Source organism: Numenius arquata, chromosome 27, assembly GCF_964106895.1.
Source record: "Numenius arquata chromosome 27, bNumArq3.hap1.1, whole genome shotgun sequence".
In the NCBI taxonomy this organism is placed as follows: domain Eukaryota; kingdom Metazoa; phylum Chordata; class Aves; order Charadriiformes; family Scolopacidae; genus Numenius; species Numenius arquata.
The window spans coordinates 2,611,526-2,631,021 of record NC_133602.1 but is presented as its reverse complement, the minus strand read 5'-3'; the positions used below and the strand labels follow the sequence as shown (position 1 = coordinate 2,631,021).

The window sequence follows — 19,496 nt, the reverse complement described above, 5'->3', positions numbered from 1 at the left end:
GCGAGGAGTCGGGCGGCAACGGAGCGGCGGGGCGTGTGCGTGGGCTCGCGGGGCCGGAGAGCTGGCTCCCGCCGTGAGGGGATGGCCCCGGGGCCGAGGTGCTCTGCCGAGGAGCGCGGGCGGTGGTACCGGGCAGGCCCTCCCTTCCCTCCTCCTTTCTCCCTCCGTCCCTCCCTCACGGGAGGATGCGCCGAGGCGGCGGGGGCCTGGCGCTAGGCAGCGGGCGCGGCGCCCGGCGGCGTCACCCAGCCAAGATGGCGGTGGCCGCGCTCGCCGAACCCGCCGCCTCGCCTCGTCACGGCAGGGCGGGCGGCCCGCGCGCCGCCAACATGGCGGCGGCTCGCCCCGCGACTCGCCGACATGGCGGGGCGGCGCCTGCGCGGCGGGCGGTCCCCGCGGCGCTTCCGCTTCCTGCGGGGCGAGCGGGACGGGGCGGCGGAGCCCGGGTGCGGGCGGCGGAGCCCCGCGGCCAGCCGCTTTCCTGTCTTCCAGGTGGGCGCCGGGATGTCGCTTTCGCTGAAGATGCTGCCCTGCAAGAAGAGGAGAGCGGCGGTGGCGGGGCCGCAGAGTCCGCGGGAGGACGGGGAGCTGCCCGGCACCGCCGCCTCCTCCTCGGCGGGCGCCGCCGACGGCGGCTTCCCCGCCAAACCGGCGCCGGCGGGCCGAGCCGGCCGGCCGCCCTCCTTCGGGCCGGGCGTGTGGCGGGGGCCAGGGGAAGCCTCGCTGAAGGGCGGGCGGCGGGCCCCCGGCCGGCCGGCCCCGGGCCTCGCGCAGGAGGCGGCGGGCGCGAAGGAGGCCGCGCTCCCCGAGTGCCGCGGCAGCTCCGAGGCGGCGGCGGAAGGTAAAGGTGAGGGCGGCCCGTCGCGGTCGCGGGTCTCCCCGGGCCGCTGCCAGCGCTGCCCACCGCGCCGGGAGCCCTCACGGGCGCGGTTGTATCGAAGCTGCTCCTTTGGCTGCTTGGTTTTTGTGGTGGTTTGTTTGTTTTTTTTTTCCTCTGAAGCATTCCAGGTTAGCAGGCGTCTCATTCTCGAAGTTTGGGGTTTTTCTTCTCCTAAAACATTGGAAAACGAATGGAGAACTTACGCTGTTTGTCCCTAGTGCTGCCAAACACTAAGTGCTTTAGAAGTTGCTTTTTTTTTTTTCAGATTTCCAACCTAAAATACCCAGTTTTACAAACTTGCTACGCATTTTCCCGATCTTGCCCCTGTGTTTAATGTTTTATGGACTAACATCCATCCGGACTGCTTCCATAGGCAGATCTCACCAGTTCTACGTGGTGCAGGATGTGTTGATGTAAACCAGTCTTCAGACGAGTCTTTGTAAATCCAGGCTTTGATTTGAAAACGTCGCCTCGTGTTTAGTGTTTAAAAACAGATGTTTGGCTAGTGAGTTGTGAGACTGGCAAAAAGGTGTGATGCTGTTTCCAGAAATACTGGTTTTCAGAGTTTTTGTCCGCATTTGGTTTCGTTCCCAGAAGATAATTCTTTCAAGCATTTGGAAATGTAGTCTAGAGGAACACTTGCAGATCCAGGGGCTCCCCTGTGATCCTTTACAAGAGCTGATGCAAGTAGAGCTTGTATTAATATCAAGTTAGAAATGGAATTTAGGCATTTTGGAAGTTTGTGTAAAAAGCCCAGCCGAACCTTGCTTGCTCTGTGGTTCGCTCCATGGAAGCATGATGTGTGAGCTGGTGGGGAGAGGAGGTATTCGCCATCAAAGCGATGCTCATTTTGTATCTCCGGTCGTTTAAGTCTATGAAAGAAGTGGTTGTTCCCTCTTTCCCTGAATTGCCTCTCCTGTTCTTTTTTCCTGGCATGCACCTTTGTCTCTGAGCTCAATTGAGAATTGATCTAGCAAAAAAAGTTGGGGGGTGTGGGGGTGTTTTTTCCTCTCCACCTGCATTAGCTGCCCGAGGGGACTCCGGAGCTCTGCCAGCCCAGAGCAGCAACCCCCACGCTGTCGGGGGGCTGGTTTTACTGGGTGTCAGTGTGTTTTCATGCTGGCTTATGGTGTTCATGAAATTTCAGGGTTTTTTAATAGTCCTTGTAAGCTCACCCAACTACAGGCGGCAGCAAAAAGGGACAGCGCTTCCTTGGTGCCTTGTGACAGGTGCTGTCTCTGGTTCTCCTGCTGCTGCCGTGAGCTTGCTGATCTGACTGAAAGCCGATTTTTGCATCGGGAGAGAGGGGAGTGGAACAGGGGTCAGTTCCCCATTGTTTTCTAGGTCTCCGTAACTTACAGGACTGTGCAGAATAGGAGCAGGAAGGGTGTGGAGCCACCCCTGTCAGCAGGAGTGGGGAGTTAAATTGGCCCAAGGTGGCTGTGAAACTGCAGCTGTCCTAAGGCTGCGGTGGGCTGTGCTGTTCCGGCTGGGCGAGGGAGTGCCTGCCCCTGCCTGTTGATTTCTGTTGTTGCAGTCGCGTTTATACGACAGGGAGTACAACTGCGTTTTAAACTAATCATAACTTTTTTTTGCGATTGGTTCATTTGACAGGAATGGTTTTGAGCGTAGCCGTGCAAAACTGATAGTGGAGGGAGCAAGACTGAAATAGCTGGAGGTGGGGATCTTTACCTGGATTTGTTTCCAGCAGGGTGGGAGTGCTGCTGGGGTGCATCTGGATCACTTCCACAGGCTAGGTTTGATTTGTGCAGTTGATTTAACAGATTGGAATGAATCATGATAAGCTTTTGCAATTGCAGCAGCCTCTTAACCTTGCTCAGCTGTGTCCGTGTGACATATCTGACTGCAACTTAGTGTGTACTCTTTGCAGGGAGAACTCCTAAGCTGTGTACAGAGGTCGAAGTGAATTCCCAGAGAGATCCGTATCTGCCTGAAAACCAGTCTGCAGTGCAGGAGTCTCCAGTGAGAAGTTCTTTGCAGCTGGCTGTTAGAAATCCTGCTGCGATGAAGCCGCTGAAGAACACCAGAGCTGGTGAGTGGCCCCAGCAGACTTGATGAGGAAAATGAGGATCTGGGGCTGTTTAATCCATTGGGTAACCTTTGTGCAAGGGACAGACCTGTGACTTGGTACAGTAGACACAGAACCCTGGAATTGTGTGCACCGCGGCAGGGGCTGTTTAGTTGCAATGATTTTTGTATTTTTCATCCTGAGCTCCTTAATTCAGTGACTAAATAAACTACAGGTATCCAAGTGAAACACGATGGAGCTGATCTCTGCAATTTTCAGTTACTAAAAGCACAGCTTTCTTTCAAAGGAAGTTATGATTCTTTTGTTTCCCCAAGTCAGCAAAACAGCACCACTTGGGAAACACTCCAAGTCCCAGAAGCTGTAATCTGCTCTTGCTGTATGGTGCCTGGAGTCTTGCAGCTGTTTTAATCTTGATAGCGTACTTAAAACACCTCTTTGTGGAAAAAGGCATAAAAAGGCTGCAGAGACCATTCTGTAAAATCAGTCTAGAGATGGCAAATACATAACCTTTATTTCCTTGACTAATGTGACTCAGGTCCTGCAGAATTTGAATCCATTATTCAAAATGCAGTTTCTACTTCTTATGGCCATTTTCACTTGGATGATCTCCTTACCAGCTGTTGGAAAGCTGCTGCCACTTCAGTACCTGCAGAATTCTAGCTGCTTTTTTTTTTTTTTTTAAACCTCATACTGTCAGAATGTGCTGGATGTGAAATACCTGAATTTTTAGATTCCATTTTAATTCATTTTCAGAGGAGCAAGATGGAGAGGATATTGAGAAAAGGAAGAGGAGGAGGAAGGCAACTAAACGGAAAAGAGAAGGGAAAAGTCAAGAAGAAGAGGGATCTTTGTCTTGTGACATCAAGCTAGATGATACCCTTGATCGCACCTTAGAAGATGGAGCTAAACAACATAACCTGACCGTTGTCAACGTGCGAAACATCCTGCATGTGAGTGTGATGGGACTCTGACAGGCAACAGAGAAGTGCCCAACTTTTTAAGAAAGTGCGGTCTAGGCTTGAGTATAGTACTAATTGATTTCATGTTCATATAGTACACTTGATTTCATGAACAAGGAAGGCTTGGTAGGCACCCACCTCCTAATCTCTCCTGTAAAAAGCTATAAAGAGAGAATCATGGGGTGTTTGGATGAGTTGCCTGGACCTGGCTCTGTTGGTAGGCATTGATCCCTGACTTCCATTTGTTTACAATGGCGAGTGGGTCTGTTTTACTGTACCGCAGTAGCAGGAATAATTGAACTAAAATGCATGCTTCTGGTTCCAGGTGAGGAGACTGTGAACTCACTGTTTCTTGTTCTGAGTGAACTGTTTCATGATAAAGTCCTGATGGAATTCTAGTGGTGCTGACAGAAATGCACTACTCTTAGTTGATGACCCCAGCCAACCCATCACCCAACTTCTCGTTACAAAGGAACTGCAAGAAGAATATCTGTGCTATGATAGCTGTGTTAGTTTTTCATGTATATTAGGTGTAGATTTAAGTTTATCCCATGAGCAGGGTCTGGAGAGCAGTAACATTTATTTTCCCACAGGATCAAAAGTTGTCCTTCTCCCCCACCCTCCGGCCCCGCAGTTAGTGTTATTCTAATCCAGGTGGTTTTTCCCTTTTTGCCATCCCCGTGGCAGAAAAATTGGAGACTGCCATGATTCTTTTGGGCGGATTCACCAGCTGCTTTTGTGCAAGTGCCATAAATTAATCCCTTTCTGTGTCACATGGCACTGTGGCAGGGCTGTAAATATCTCTGTCGCCCACCTTCCCTGGAGCCTTATGGTGCCATTCAGGAAATGTAGTCATGGATACTGGGTCTTTTCTGCTGTCCCCTGTTTCTTTTAAATACATACAATGTTTTCTGAAATGAAGTAGCACAATGTTTCAAAGAGTGGGTTATTACACACTTTCTCTAGAGAATTAGACTCTTGCTATTCTGGAAGCCTGTGAGTGCTTAAGGATTTGAGTTTTCTGTTGTAGCTTCATAGCTGGGATCCACGCATTTTCCTGACTCTCTGACACGAGGGAAGGGAATCTGGTGTGGGCTTTTGTTTCAACTATTTTCTTTCCTTCTGCTGGAAACATATTCCAGGGAGCATTCACAGAGAATGTAGTGCAAATGTGTTAATTACTGCTGTGCTTACTTTGTATTTTCTTGTCCAATCACTGAACAGTCTTATATATAATTGCAAATAGTCTTATATAATTGCAAAGTATATTGTACACTGACTGTTTCTCCGTCATGTTTCCAACTAGTTTATTTTAACCTGAAGTCTGTTTCTTTTTGATAAACAGAATGTAAAGGATACTTTTTGTGTGTTCCTGTAGGAGGTGATCACAAATGAGCACGTGGTTGCCATGATGAAAGCAGCCATCAGTGAGACAGAAGATATCCCTTTGTTTGTAAGTAAAGAGCTTTTTCAGTTGTTCCAAATGGACGGTACGTTCACCAGTCTGTCCTCTTGGTCCATGATGTGGTATGGAGAGAGTAGGTACAATAGGTGATACCATAATTTACATTTCATTACCAGATTTGCCACCTGGATGAAGCAAGTAGTGTCTGTGAATGAGTGTAAATTGTGAAACAGAATTACGAGGGGTTGTTTTTGATGTCACTCTGATCATGTCTAAAATGTAATGAATTTTAAAGAATAGAAGTCTTGTAGTAAAGAATTGCTGGGGAAAAGTTTGCAGTTAAGGAAAATAGATGAATAGGTGTAAGGTCCTGGTCGGATTGGTCCGGGAGGGGTTCACAATGGTTCCGAGGGTGCGATTAAGACACAAATGAGGTCAGATGCTGCTTGCTGTAGCTTTACTACTGTTCCCTTAAACTAATGCTAAATGGTGACAGAGAAAAGGCAGAGGTGTAGGAAAGGAGGAAAAGAGAAGCAGTATTTCAGAGCAAAGCAAGAAAGGTCACAAGGTTGCTGTTGTCTTGTTTTAAACTCTCAGGAGCCCAAAATGACTCGTTCCAAACTGAAGGAAGTTGTGGAGAAAGGAGTGGTAAGTACATCATCTGCTTTTGCTATTGCGCCCTCCCTCTACCCAAACGGTTTTGATTGTTGAGTCTTCTAAAATAACTGTAAACTGTGTTTTTTATATGATTTATTCTTAAAATGAAAAAAAAAAGTTATCAATGTAAAAAAGAATTAATTTTAGATGAGCAGAATAGAGCCAAGTCAGAGTTAGAAAATGCAGTGAATGGACAGTATCCATTCTGCTAAAGTCATCGCCTGTAGAGATTGCATGGGCAGTTCAGACAGCTGTTGTTTGAAGTCTGTTGTTACTTGGCTGCTTTGGAGAGCAAGGCCTCAGGCTCAACGACTCATTTGATTTAATAGATTGTCTAAGACACCTCGCTTTTCAGAGCTACTTAAAGTGTTTTTGCTATCTTTAGGTGATTCCGACCTGGAATATTTCTCCAATTAAGAAAGCAAATGAGGTGAAGGTAAGTGAACTACTGCTGGGAAATTGAAGACCATACTAGAGGCACCCTGCCTCTAGTAATCCAAGGAATTATCCTTGGAATAATTATTATTGGAATTATCCAATAATCCAAGCCTCTAGTAAACCAAGGAATCTTTTGGAGGGGTGGAGCAGGCTTGTGTCTATCATCTTGGGAGCATTGGTGACCAGGAGCATTGCAAACAGGCTTGCAAGGCAGGACAAGGCAGTTGACATAGCAGCAGGTGTACAGATGGCCTGAAAGAGCTCCCTTCAGGGCAAGACTGAACACGATGAGGTGATGACATGCCATAGGGATGTCTTTTCTGCTGGATGGTCTGGCTTCCCACGCTGGTACTGCAGCAGCTGCCACCTGGATGAAACTCCTGACAGTGGATGCCACTGCTCAGGCCTCATGCTGTGAGGTGCTCCTTCCTGGGACTGTTTTATACACTGTAGTACTGCCTGGAAATATGGCCTGGATCTCAGTTTTGTTTCCTGAGCTCTTCCTGCTCCAAAAGATTTGTTACTCTAGGTGCAGGCAGTATTCAGCAGTGTTGCGGGAGGGAATGGCCATTCAAGTACTAGAAACATGCCTTTGAGATAGTGTCTGCTTATGCAGACATCACATAAATGCTAAATCATTTGTGCCCCTTCTTGCACATTTTCAAAGCACTTACTTTGATTTACCAATCTTAATTTAGTAATTTCTTTGGTTTCTTCAGCCTTTTTCAGTAGTGTCCTTCCTTTCTAAGCTTCAGGATATTTCCTCAGCTAGAAATCTCTGATCTGATAGTGCACCATTAGCGTGCAACGCTTATCTTGCCTGTAAACAGATGTCACCTTTCTTCTGTTGCAGCCTCCTCAGTTTGTGGACATTCCTCTTGAGGAAGATGATTCATCTGATGAAGAATACCAGCCTGAGGACGAGGATGAGGATGAGACTGCAGAAGAGGTAAAGGCAAACTTGTACAAAGATCTGTTCAACATGGAGTTGTCTGCATGTTTGTGGCAGTAGAATGCTCTTTATTTTAAAACATGAAAGCTTGTAAGTTTTCTCGGGCTGTCATCTGTTATCTTTCTTCAGTGCCATGTTATTCATTTGGCTAGAAAGAGTCTTTGGAATATTAGTTGAAGCAGTGTTTGATTGTGGCGTGATTGATTGCATTCTGCATCTTTTGCACTATAGAGCTTACTGGAGAGTGATGTAGAGAGCACTGCTTCTTCTCCTCGGGGAGCAAAACGATCCAGGACAAGGCGATCATCTGATGAAGAAGGAGGGACACTCTGTGAGGTAAACTTGCAAGAGAGTTTTTGCTTTCTTTAGAAACAGCTTTCAGTCATTATTCCTAAATTATTAATGCAAAAGCAAAAATACATATTACTGCTTAAAGTTGTGGTGACGTTACAGGTCCTGTGTGGCTTTAGGGCCCAGCTGCAATGGTTCCTGCATATGCAAGCGCAACCCTTGCAGGAAGAACGTAGTCTAGAATAAACATGAGTACTTGAAAAAAGCACTGGCAATAGAAACAATCGGCTCTTCTTCAGCTAATGTTTATTTTTCTGATTATTTTTGAGAGCAATGCAGGAGAATTCCTTACTGTGCTTGGCTTAGGAGGAGAAAGTGATTTTGATAAAAGCATAAGGTATTTGTGGTGACTGCACACACCGTCAAATCAGTCGAAGGAGTATGTGAAGTGTGATAAGAACTGAGTATCAGCAGACAAGAATGAGAAAGCGACTGTGAGAACTCGCCACTGACACCAGAATTGGAGAAAGAGCAATATTGTGTTGATATTTCCACGTCCTACTACCCGTGGGTTTGGTTTTGGGAGGGTTGGGAGTGTCTCACAATTACTAGTGTTCAGGTTTATCAGCTTTAGTAATGTTGACACTGATACTCAGATCTTCCAAATGTCTCCTTTCCTGCAAGAATAGTAAATTTATTTGTACTTTCTAAAAATCAAAGTGAGTGTAATATGAAGAATCCATTTCCTTCTGTGAAGCATTTCTCATTTGGGTTGTGGTAGACCCTGGTCAAGCAGAAAGCGACTTACTCTGTCCTTGGAAATTTATGTTCTAAATAAAACCTTTTAACACAAAGGCCTTTTTAATTAGATGGAGAAGGTTACTACACCTGTTGTTAGACACATTAGTGCTGAAGTAGTTCCCATGGGACCTCCACCACCTCCTAAACCAAAGCAAAGCAAAGACAGCACGTTCATGGAGAAGCTGCATGCAGTGGATGAAGAATTGGCTTCAAGCCCAGTATGCATGGATTCTTACCAGGTACAGGTTTTGGGGGTGCTGTGAAGTGTGGTTTTAGTTTGAGTAAAATTTGTTAGAAAGGAGGTAGCTTTCTGGTGTTTTCTGCTATTACTTCTACTGCATCCTGCTTTCCTTTTATAACTTTAAATAACAAGTTGAATCTCCAGAGTGTGTAGGATGCTAGCTCTGTGAGAGAACAGAGGTAGCTCTTGCTAAAGAGTTGTTAGTGGCGTATACTTTAAGTTTCTTGTATCATAACTACACTTTGTTTATGCTTGTAAGTCTCTCACTGCCATTGTTTTGACTGTTAAATGTAATTCTATGACACTTACATAAATAATGAAAATAGTTTTCCTTTTGAAAGATACCCTCTCAGCTTAGTTGTGTTTTGTAGGCAAGGATACTGTTGACACCTGAGGAAGCTTGGTTGTAAAGAGAACCACTGTTTCATATTAATAATGAGAAAAATGTTACTGATCTGTGTTACTGTGCAAGGGTGAGGAGTCATAGATACAGTCCTGTGCTGCTGCTCAAGGTTAATTTCAGATATTGAAGAGGGCAAAAAGTAAAAGGTACATGAAAGAATCAAGTATTGCGAGTGCAGATTGCTTCCTCAGTAGCAGATATGAGTTTAGCATGAGATAAATGAACAGTAATATATTTATAAAAACAGCTTAATAGCAAGATTAGTGAAAGTTTAGCTTTCTTGGACTACTGAAGTAAGTGGTTCTTTGTGGCAGTAATCTAATATTTTGGGTATTGGACTTTTTTGGCTGGGCTGAAAACCCTACTGCTGGAGAAACTGAGGAAAGCAGAGACATTGGGATTCCATTGTGCTTTTCCTTCACCTTTCAGTCTCTGGAAGACAGCCTCATCGCCTTCCGAACCCGCTCTAAGAGACCACTGAAGGATGTTCCTCTGGGTCAGCTGGAAGCAGAGCTCCGAGCCCCAGATATCACACCTGACATGTATGATCCCAATACTGCAGATGACGAAGAATGGAAAAGGTGGCTTGGAGGACTCATGAACGATGATGTGGAGAATGAAGGTATGGGACATGTTTTGTTGTTGTTCACTGGGATTAGGGGTAACGTTGAAAGCCTGGAGCATTTCTTTTTTTCTATTTATACGTGATGTTCTTGGCTGCAGCCACTATCTTGTTTAGTAATATGTTTTGCATGTCATCAGCTTTCCTCATCCTGTCCAGGGACCTTTGTGAGGGTTTTTAAACTTCAGGTGTCTTGCTTGTAAATATTTACTGGCCACTACCGCAGTAGCTGGCAGCCAGAAACGAAAGTTACGTGTTTCAGCCATTGTGCTGTGTCATAAAGCTGGCAGCATCGATATACCTGGATATCTGAGCGTATTTTATTCTTTCAGAAGAAACAAGAACAATCTTTGGGACTTGATTTCCTTTTGTCCTGAATTCACCAGTTGCTTACAGTTTTGCAAATTGAATATAAAACACAAATTGAAATAATACTACTACTACTAAACTCAGGTTACAGAGAACAAATCCAGCTTTTCTAAATGGGAATGGCTACAAATTAGGGTGCTAGTAGCTGAGTTTGAAAAGAGGAGGGCCTTGATAACTCTTCCATTAAAAGGAACCTACAGTTCATTTCCTAGTCCTCTTTGTGCCAGAACAGGCAGGAAACAAAGTGCTTTTGCTCCTGGCATCTCCTTGGTCTTGGGGCAGGGTAATGACTTTCAAAACATGTTTCTTATTAGATGAAGCAGATGATGATGATGACCCTGAGTACAACTTCCTGGAAGATCTGGATGAACCAGATACGGAAGACTTCAGAAATGATCGTGCTGTGAGAATTACCAGTAAGTCCTTTAGGAATCCCACCTCCTTTCTTGTGAGGATTAGTAATTCGTTTGGAAAAGTGAGTGTTTTCTTGCAAAGATTTTGCAGTTTAGGCTAATAAAAAAAAAAAAAAAAATCTGCATACTTACTGGAACAGCATTTCTGTGCAGGGCTGGCTTTCTGTGAATACATGAAAGGATCTAGCCAGAGCTGCTGTGCTATCAGATGCAACTTTACTCCATAGCAAAGACTGAAGAATAATACTTATGTGACAGTACAGTCTTAAAGCATCGGCCAATTCAGAATTGAATGCTTGCCTTACAACTTGAGTGTAATTAAATTTTCTCCAAGCCCTTACAATCTTCAAGTTAGTTTTATAAGCGTATCACTTTTCATCTTTTCAATAAATCACAATTGGTTTAGGTTTTACTACTGGTTAACATAACTGTAAATTTAATTCTGAAAATTAGTTTTTATATGACATTTTTGAATCGAAACAGTCTCAGTCTCAGCTGAAGTTTTTTGGGGCCTGGTGTTAAAAAGGGGTATAATACCAAGCACCTTTCCTTCTTGATCCTCTCTTTGCAAGTGGAGGGTTTCCCTTTGCAAGAGAGAGTCCTTAAGTGACTTGATGCTATGACAGGATCGCTAAGTGCTTCTTGGAAAAGGAATCTTCATACTTCTTCTTAATTTTACTTGCAGAAAAGGAAGTGAATGAACTGATGGAGGAGCTGTTTGAGACAGTAAGTGTTACATTGGGTATAGCACTGAAGAATAGATCTTTCTCAGGTCTGACGGGAAGCCTCTAAAGCCATGAAGGGGTGGTCTGGGTAAGATGCTTAGTGCCTAACTATGCACAAAGGACCCTACCATAAAAGTGTAATTTTTAGCCTTGGGAAGGAATGTATGGAGGAGCTTCCTTAGGTCCACCCAGAGATGAATGTCTGTGCTAAGAGGATCATTGTGAGCTTTATTAGCCAAAGAGAGTTGGTGGTAAATGTGCTACTTGAGCTTTCTGTTCTGACTGTCACTACATGTCTGCTATCAGTTTCAGGATGAGATGGGTTTCTCGAACATGGAAGATGAAGGTCCAGAAGATGAAGATAATGTTACAGAGTCACGGCCAAATTTTAATACACCACAGGCACTTAGGTAGAATCATTTGGTTATGGTTGTAAAATTAAAGAAATGACAACTAATCTGTTATGATAAAAAGCTTATGGTTACTTGCAGCCGTATTGTGCCAGCCACCAAAGAGGTAATGGCACAGGTCACTCTTTTGAAAGCCCTGAGCCATTTTTATTTATGAGATCGAGCCCTTCACTTGAACCTTTTTTTTTGTGGCTGCCACCTTTCACTTTACTGATTGTGATGCATCTGAAGAAGACAACGACAACAGTGCTCTTCAGAAAGAGACAGGAAGAACGCCTGCACTAAAAGATTGATGCTGGCTGTTCTGTATCACAGCTATAAACGGCTGAGGTCTTTCAGAAAGGTGATCTATTCCAACAAGCCAGCATCTCTAGTGGAGGATTCTGTTCTGCTTCTTTAATCTGCATGCTATATATACTGTTTCTCCGTATTTCAGTTGTGTTTATTTCTGAAGTTCATCCACATATCTCCGGTTTATTAGACTATTAGGGCAATGAAGTTGGTGAGGAGTCTGGAGAAGAAGTCTTACAAGGAGCAGCTGAGGGAGCTGGGGGTGTTCAGCCTGGAGAAAAGGAGGCTGAGACCTTCTCACTCTCTACAACTCTCTGAAAGGAGGGTGTAGCCAGGGGGGGTCGGTCTCTTCTCCCAAGTCACAGGCAATGGGACAAGAGGAAGTGGCCTCAAGTTGCACCAGGGGAGGTTCAGATTGGATATTAGGAAAAATTTTTACACAGAAAGGGTTATTAAGCCTTGGAATGGGCTGCCCAGGGCAGTGGTTGAGGCACCATCCCTGGAGGTATTTAAAAGATGGGTTGACATAGTGCTGAGAGACATGGTTTAGTGATGGTTGGTTTGTTTGGGTTTTTTTTTATCAGAGTTAGGTTGGTGTTTGGACTAGATGATCTTGAAGGTCCCTTCCAACCTAGACAATTCTATGATTCTAATTTTTCTGAAAAAATTTATTCACTATCTGCTAAATCACTTAACTTCAGCTTTTAAACTGCCAGTAGTTCAGTGGATTAGGATATTGGGTGGCTGGCGGTGATACTCAAGAGCGGTGGTAGAGAAACAGTGGGTATTGGGGTGTTGCTGTGTATGTGATGGAAGCTGTGTGGGACCTGTGCAGAGAAGATCCCAACCTCAAAGTGATAGCCACTCTGGGTCTCTTAATTCTTGTGCTTTATTGTTAAGGGGAGGGGTAAAGTTCACTTACTGCCCTTAGATTTTTTTTTTTTTTGATGACAAGAAACACTTGAGGAGCTGCTTTGACCGACTGTGTCATCTTCTCTGTTAAGTAAATAGCTTGGATATAACGGTGGCCTTTTGTAAGGACAATGATTGCATAAGATAGCCGAGACCTAGGTCTGAAACGACTATAAAATTTGGAAATCAGCTTTTGGTGATTTTTTGGATTATACTAGAAACAGTGCCTTGAAGAGGAAAGGGTCTAAAGCGTTTCTTTCTGTGTAATAATTCGTTCACCCACTTTCTGCAATACTGCTCTGTTTAAGGTGAGCTGCGGTATGAATGGCGTCTCCTTGTTCGTGGGGCAGATCAGCTCAAGATGAAGCTGTATCTGTTTGGGAAAGGAGCTAAAATGAAGGCTGGAGTTTTTTGATACTCTCTCTGGGATGAGCGGTACCAGAGGGGAGTGCAGCAATTCTTAAACCAGCTACAGACTGAAAGCAGGGAAGCTTTATGCACTCTCCTGTTGTTGGTATGCATTTGTCTTTGATAAATGGCTAGTTGTTCATTTTTCTTGGGTTCTCCCAATTGTTTCTTCCCCAGTTTTAGGTGTATACAGGATTCTTAAAGTTGTTTTGTGGCAAACTATCCATTTGCTAGGTTTATTGTTATTTTCATGATAGAAGTATCGTGGAATAACTTTATTTATAACTGACTTCAGGCCTGTTACAGAAGTGATGCTGATGACAAGCAGAACTTAGAATATTAACAGCTGTAGCTAAAATAAAATTTATCATAAAGCAGGGAATAGTTGAAGCTGGTTTTGAAAGGATGGTAATATGTACATCCTCTTTTCTGCTACAGGAGTGGCTCTTACTCTAGTATCAGCAGAAGTCTAGTAGAGTACTCTGCATAAAGCTAGGTAATACTTTAGAAAAAAAAGTAACAGCATTTGAGTCAGTGTGTGATCTTTCTGGAGACCCTTGTGGGAAAATGCCACCCATAATACCTTGGGTTCAGATCTTGCCTGATGATACAAATGAAATAGCATGGGCTCTAATGTGTTGTAGATCATTTTAGATCTTGACTGCTGTTGAGATTATCTGAGCACTTGAGTGGAACCCACATGGTATATGACTGGGAGTGGTAGACAAGACCTGTGCTGTCTGGGCTGGGGTAGAGTTAATTTTCTTCATAAAAGCTAGTATGGGCTGTGTCTTGGATTTGTGCCGAAAGTGGCATTGATAACACGGGGATGAGTTAGTGACTGCTGAGCAGCGCTTACACAGAGCCAAGGCCATTCTTCTCCTCACACCGTCCGCCAGCGAGGGCTGGGGGGGACACAGCCTGGACAGTGACCCCAGCTGCCCAGAGGGGTATTCCAGACCGTGGGGCATTATTGCTCAATACGTGAACCTGGGGGAAGGAAGAGGAAGTGGGGGGGGAAGGTTTGGAGTGATGGTGTTTGTCTCCCCAAGTCACTGTTAGACATGATGGAGCCCTGCTGTCCCGGGGATGGCTGATCCCTGCCTGCCCCTGGGGAGCAGGGAATTAATTCCTTGTTTGGCTTTGCTTGTGCGTGCAACTTCTGCTTCACTTATTAGACCGTGTCTCGACCTACGATTTTTCTCACTTTACTCTTCCAGTTCTCTCCCCCATCCAGCTGGGGGCAGTGAGGGAGCGGTTGGGTGGTGCTTAGTTGCTGGCTGGGGTTAAACCACGACGCTCTCCTTGGAATAAACGGTTGAAGCATTACATCCCAGAACTACAACAGTGCTGTGGTAGATTAAAAGGTTTATGTAAAAGTCAACTGTGTAAATAACTGTTTTTTCAAGTTGAGATATACTGTCAGAGTGTTAAGTAGTGCAGGGATGATAGTTCTTAAACTGTGCATCCCAGATACACAGTGAAATACTCTAAATGTGAATGGTTATTAAACCATATGCTTATATTTTGGTCTGCCTGTTCTCAAACAGATTTGAAGAGCCTCTGGCCAATTTACTGAATGAACAACACCGGACAGTGAAGGAACAGCTTGAGCAGTTGAGAATGAAAAAGTCCTCAATCAAGCCACCACAAGAGATAGAAAAATCAAAACCTCAAAACGAGAAGCCTCTCCAGAGCCTTGTTCTGGACAGTGTGCAAAGAAAGAGGCTCCAGCAGCAAATGCAGCAGGTAATAAAATGTTATCTTGTCTGACCTAGTGAATATTTGCTGTATGCTGCAGGGTGAGGAAGCCAATTGCACAGCAAGCACTTTGGCATGCTTCCCTGAAGAAATTAATTGAAAAAGCTACATTTGAAGTTGGAGCTTTAACAGGTGATAGATATTTACATGCCTGATTCCACGCTGAAAGACAATTTGAATTGAATGTGCAAAGTAGAGCTTACTTCTTGGCATCTGTATTGTTCTCATGTGAGGTAGCTGCCTTGGGCGTGTTTGAATTCTGACTGTAATCTGTCAAAATCCTCTGTTTTTACCAACTTCTTTATTACCTTTTGAGGATATTACTCTTGATGTAGTTTGAATTCTTTTTTTCCTCCTCCCACCACACAAAACTGTGTAGAAATTCAATTTGGACATTTCAAAAGCTGTCAGCAGGATAGATGAGAAGCTGTAGAGAATTTTTTCGCATATCCATACAAAATTCAAGAGGACTGCTTCGTGAGACTTGAGACTTACCCTCAACTCGATCTTGGAGTGCACTTGATTCAAGTCTTGCTGAGTAGTTGTTTATTATTCTGCATATCTCATCCAGTGCCATGTCCCCACCTGTGGCAGCAAGGAGAGGTCACAGACCTCTGAAACACAAGCTAAAGAAATGGATCTTGCATTAGACGTGTAGAGTAAATGACCTTTTTAATTTTTCAGCTGTAAAGCAAGATGTATGGTGTTCACGTACCTATGGGGAGTTCAGATAGCGGAAGTCCTTGTTTCTAAAGAAATACTGAAGCATTTAATTAGGAAAAAAATGTCCTTTCTGTATTAATTGTTATGATATGAAACTTTGGCACAAAAGCTAGGAAACTGCCCTAAGACTTGAACAGATGACGTGTTCAAAAATCTGTGTAATAAACTTCCTGCCAGTGAATATTAGTTTCCCCTCAGTTTTCTGTTGCTTAAAAGGTTTTTTGAAGTCAGAATGTGATTTTTGGGGTGCTCAGGAGATATTTCTTGTGCCTCTGTACTTATGCTTTCCAGTTTCTTGGATTTCTGATACACTGAAAAAAACCATTTGTCTGATTTTATTCTTCAAGCATGTTCAGCTTCTGACTCAAATCCATCTTCTTGCAAGTTCCAACCCTGCTTTAAGTTCAGAGGCCAGTACTACGAGGATGTTTTTGGTAAGGATATGTCTAAAATCAGAGCTACATGAATTTTAATGATTGCTTGTTACTGGAAGTATTTAGAAAGCTTAATTTATTTAATTGATCCCATTAAATTGAGAGAGACTACCACTCAATAAGGGAATGATGTTGTTAGCCTACTATGAATGTGCTAGGTACTTAGAGAAATAATTCACATTGTGCCGACTAATAACAGTGCTTGGTATTTCTACGTCTTTGAATATTTTTTTTTTGTTTTCTTGGAAATACTGAAAACAAAGTTCAAAAAACACAGCTTTTGTAATTAATGAAAATCCTGTGACCTTCAAAGTTTCTGGAAAGTGGGGGAATTAAAGAAAAGAAAAAATTCCTGTGGTTGTTCCTAGATTTGTAATGCTCAAAAATAAGAGCTGTAACACTACTTTTCTTACGCTTGTCACTTCACCGACTTTTAATTTTTGCATTATGCATTAGATGTATTTGTTCCTTACCTTCCATTTGAGGTCATGTTCTTTTATGTTTTTCTGTGTTTGACTTTGCAGAGTGAGCTCGGTAACTTTGCTCGAAGCTCTACACTCCTTCGTCAGTCCTTCAATCCCAAGTTTCAAACGATGTTCCAGCCATGTAACTTGAAGGGAGCGCTGCAGCTCATTGAAGACTTTCATGCCCAAGTCCAAGTTGACTGGAGCCCTCGCAAAGCCGTGAAGAAGAGTGGTTCGTATTTGAAGGGACGAGAGGTGGGAAAGCAGTGACAGTGGGAGTGATACTTCGTGCTATGAGTATGGTCCAGACTGCTGTGTGGAATGAATTTTTAATTTTTCTTAATCTTGTGGGTATTTTTAGATAAAACTATCCACTTAGTTGACTACCTTTTTGCTTCTTAACATGCTTTACTGTGTTGCAAGTTTATATGAGCTGCTGACTTCTGTTTGACATCATAATCCTGCCGTTATTGTTCTGCAGATAGTGCTTGGAGCTGCAGAAGTCCATGAAACTGGAAATAATTGTACCAAATGTGTTGGTTTACACACATCAAGGAAATACTCCCTTTAGTGGGGTATTTTATTAAAAAAAAGCTCCAGACTGTTGGTTTCGAATATTGGGTTTGTGATTTTTTTGCTACCTAGAGAGTGAACTCACTTGAAATAAAGAGAGCTTTTTCAAAGTGCTTTTTCATTATTGAGCAAAAGAAAAGATGGAAGGGGAAAGTAATTTTACCTTTTGCTGTTGTAAACTTAATGGCAAAAACTAGGAAATATGCAAATTCTAAAAACCAGGGAGAAAGAAACATTACTTGTCCATGTATACGTCTGTCCTTATCTGGTAATTCTTTTCACAGCCAATGAATTTCCATGTTTGCCAAAGCAAGTGGCGTGGATTTTGGCAACAAGGAGAGTCTTCATGTATCCAGAGTTACTGCCAATATGTTCCTTGAAAGCAAACCCTCCCCGGGACAAGATTATCTTCACCAAGGCAGAGGACAAGTAGGTGCTTAGAATTATTGAATAAAATGCATACAAATGAGACTACTTTGTTCAGGAGAATTTCTAGGATGCAAACTTTTGGGATATCTGTGTATTGTGCAAGAGCATATCCAAATAGCAATCTGCTCTACTTAAAAGACTTTTTATCTCTTTTTTTTTTTTTTCTCCTTCCTTCTTTCTTCAGTTTATTAGCTTTAGGTTTGAAACATTTTGAAGGGACAGAGTTCCCAAAGCCTTTGATCAGCAAGTACCTCTTGCCAACAAAAACTGCCCACCAGCTTACAGTACGAATCAAGAATCTCAATATGAATCGAGCCCCTGATAATATCATCAGAGTAAGTGATGCATTCAGATGATGGTTTGGTATTTTTCAGATTTGTGTGTCTGGTTGGTCTTTGTTTTACAAGAAGAGATGTGCTGTTTGTTCCAAGGGATGTGCTTTCCGTATATGTGCTGACACTTTCTTAAAAGAAAATGTCATCCTTTTACTAGCAATGAGGATTTCTTCAAAAAGACCTTATCCTCTCTGTACTTTGCAAGTGCTTATATTACTATTTTGGCTCTTTAGAGCCCAGCACTTCAGATAGTCCTAGTACAACTGTGGCTTCAGTAATCCTGACAAATTCATACAAATAAGCTTTGAGTAGTGAAGCTTAAACAGAAGTGCTATCTCCAGTCAGGCTGAGAGTCCAGCAGGCCAAATACCCTGTCCCATGAGCCAGTGGCCACTGCTGAAGAGAGAATAAGAACCAGAAACACTTAAAAGCAAGTTCACCTGCACATCTGCTAAAACTTCATGCTTTCTATTGAGAGAAACCAAGATGGCAGTGAGCTTTTGTTCAGCCTTCATTATTCTTTTTTTAACGTTTCTGCGGGTAGTACCTTATTAAAGTAGTGGCAATGAGAATCGCTTTATTCACGTGAGCACTGTTACAGAGCACAGTTCTCATCCTTCCTCCCAGCAGTTGTTGGATGTGTGATCTGACTGCAGTCATCTTGTCTTGCACTCTCTCCTGTCTCCACATAGTACTATAAAAAGACAAAACAGTTGCCTGTTCTGTTCAAGTGCTGTGAGGAAATCCAGCCTAATGAGTGGAAGCCACCTGTGGAGAGAGAAGAACATCGCCTGCCGTTCTGGCTAAAGGTAGGTTCTGCTATTCTTCATCCAGCACAGAGTTTGTTGTTCGTTGATTTCTTTTGGGATTTTTGTTTGGTTGGTTGTTTTTTTCTTTCTTCCCTTTTCTTTACAGCCTAGGTCAGAGCGAGCTGTTGGCTAGCCTACAGCTCTGAAGTCAAAAGGCAGTCTGATTGTATTGCGTGGGAGCCCGTGTCACCCTGAGCCTAGCTAGTGAATGTAGCCAGAGCAGGAGTATTTAGCAACCTGAAGCATTATACACCGCTCTCAGTGCTTGGCGGCCCAGCTGCAGTACAGAATGGAAGTTATCATGGACACACAGTGTTTGTTGTCACATCCTTGTTCTGCTACATGGGTGTATTTCTAATTTCACTGGTTTGGTGTGTTGATTTTTTTTATTTGGCTTCGTTAATCTGTTAATCAACATAGTCTGATTCTTGCCTTATGGTTAGCAGTGTTGCCGTCTCTCCCACTGTAGTACAGCCATGAGACAGGGCACGTTCTTCTCCCTTAAAACCTCACCTTCTAAGAGGAAAAAAGAAACCTGGGGTTTTGGGGTGGGTTTTGTTAAGGTTATCTTCACCTGGAGTGTGGCTGTTACTTCTGTTATACCCAGATGTCTCACACTTTGTAAGGATTCTTTCTCTGAGACTCTTTGCACGAGGAAGACTAAGTTGGAAGTGTGGTAACCATGTTTGCAAGTCAGTCGAAGAGGACTGTGCCTGAGGAAAAAATTAGACTTGGATGCCA

At 43.5% G+C, this 19,496-nt stretch overlaps 1 protein-coding gene across 1 annotated transcript in view; it reads left to right on the top strand.

Moving 5' to 3' along the window:
- The first annotated feature begins 360 nt into the window (after positions 1 to 360).
- The window catches only part of LOC141475888 (GON-4-like protein), a 31,069-nt gene continuing 11,933 nt past the window's right edge, over positions 361 to 19,496 (top strand). Inside the window, 20 exon segments of the mRNA XM_074164440.1 lie at positions 361 to 847; positions 2,772 to 2,953; positions 2,955 to 2,994; positions 3,684 to 3,880; positions 5,268 to 5,342; positions 5,892 to 5,942; positions 6,337 to 6,387; positions 7,243 to 7,338; positions 7,573 to 7,677; positions 8,502 to 8,672; positions 9,507 to 9,699; positions 10,383 to 10,484; positions 11,167 to 11,207; positions 11,513 to 11,616; positions 14,778 to 14,976; positions 16,059 to 16,145; positions 16,670 to 16,841; positions 17,467 to 17,611; positions 17,796 to 17,946; positions 18,639 to 18,755. Coding sequence (XP_074020541.1) covers positions 361 to 847; positions 2,772 to 2,953; positions 2,955 to 2,994; positions 3,684 to 3,880; positions 5,268 to 5,342; positions 5,892 to 5,942; positions 6,337 to 6,387; positions 7,243 to 7,338; positions 7,573 to 7,677; positions 8,502 to 8,672; positions 9,507 to 9,699; positions 10,383 to 10,484; positions 11,167 to 11,207; positions 11,513 to 11,616; positions 14,778 to 14,976; positions 16,059 to 16,145; positions 16,670 to 16,841; positions 17,467 to 17,611; positions 17,796 to 17,946; positions 18,639 to 18,755 — 2,766 coding nt within the window.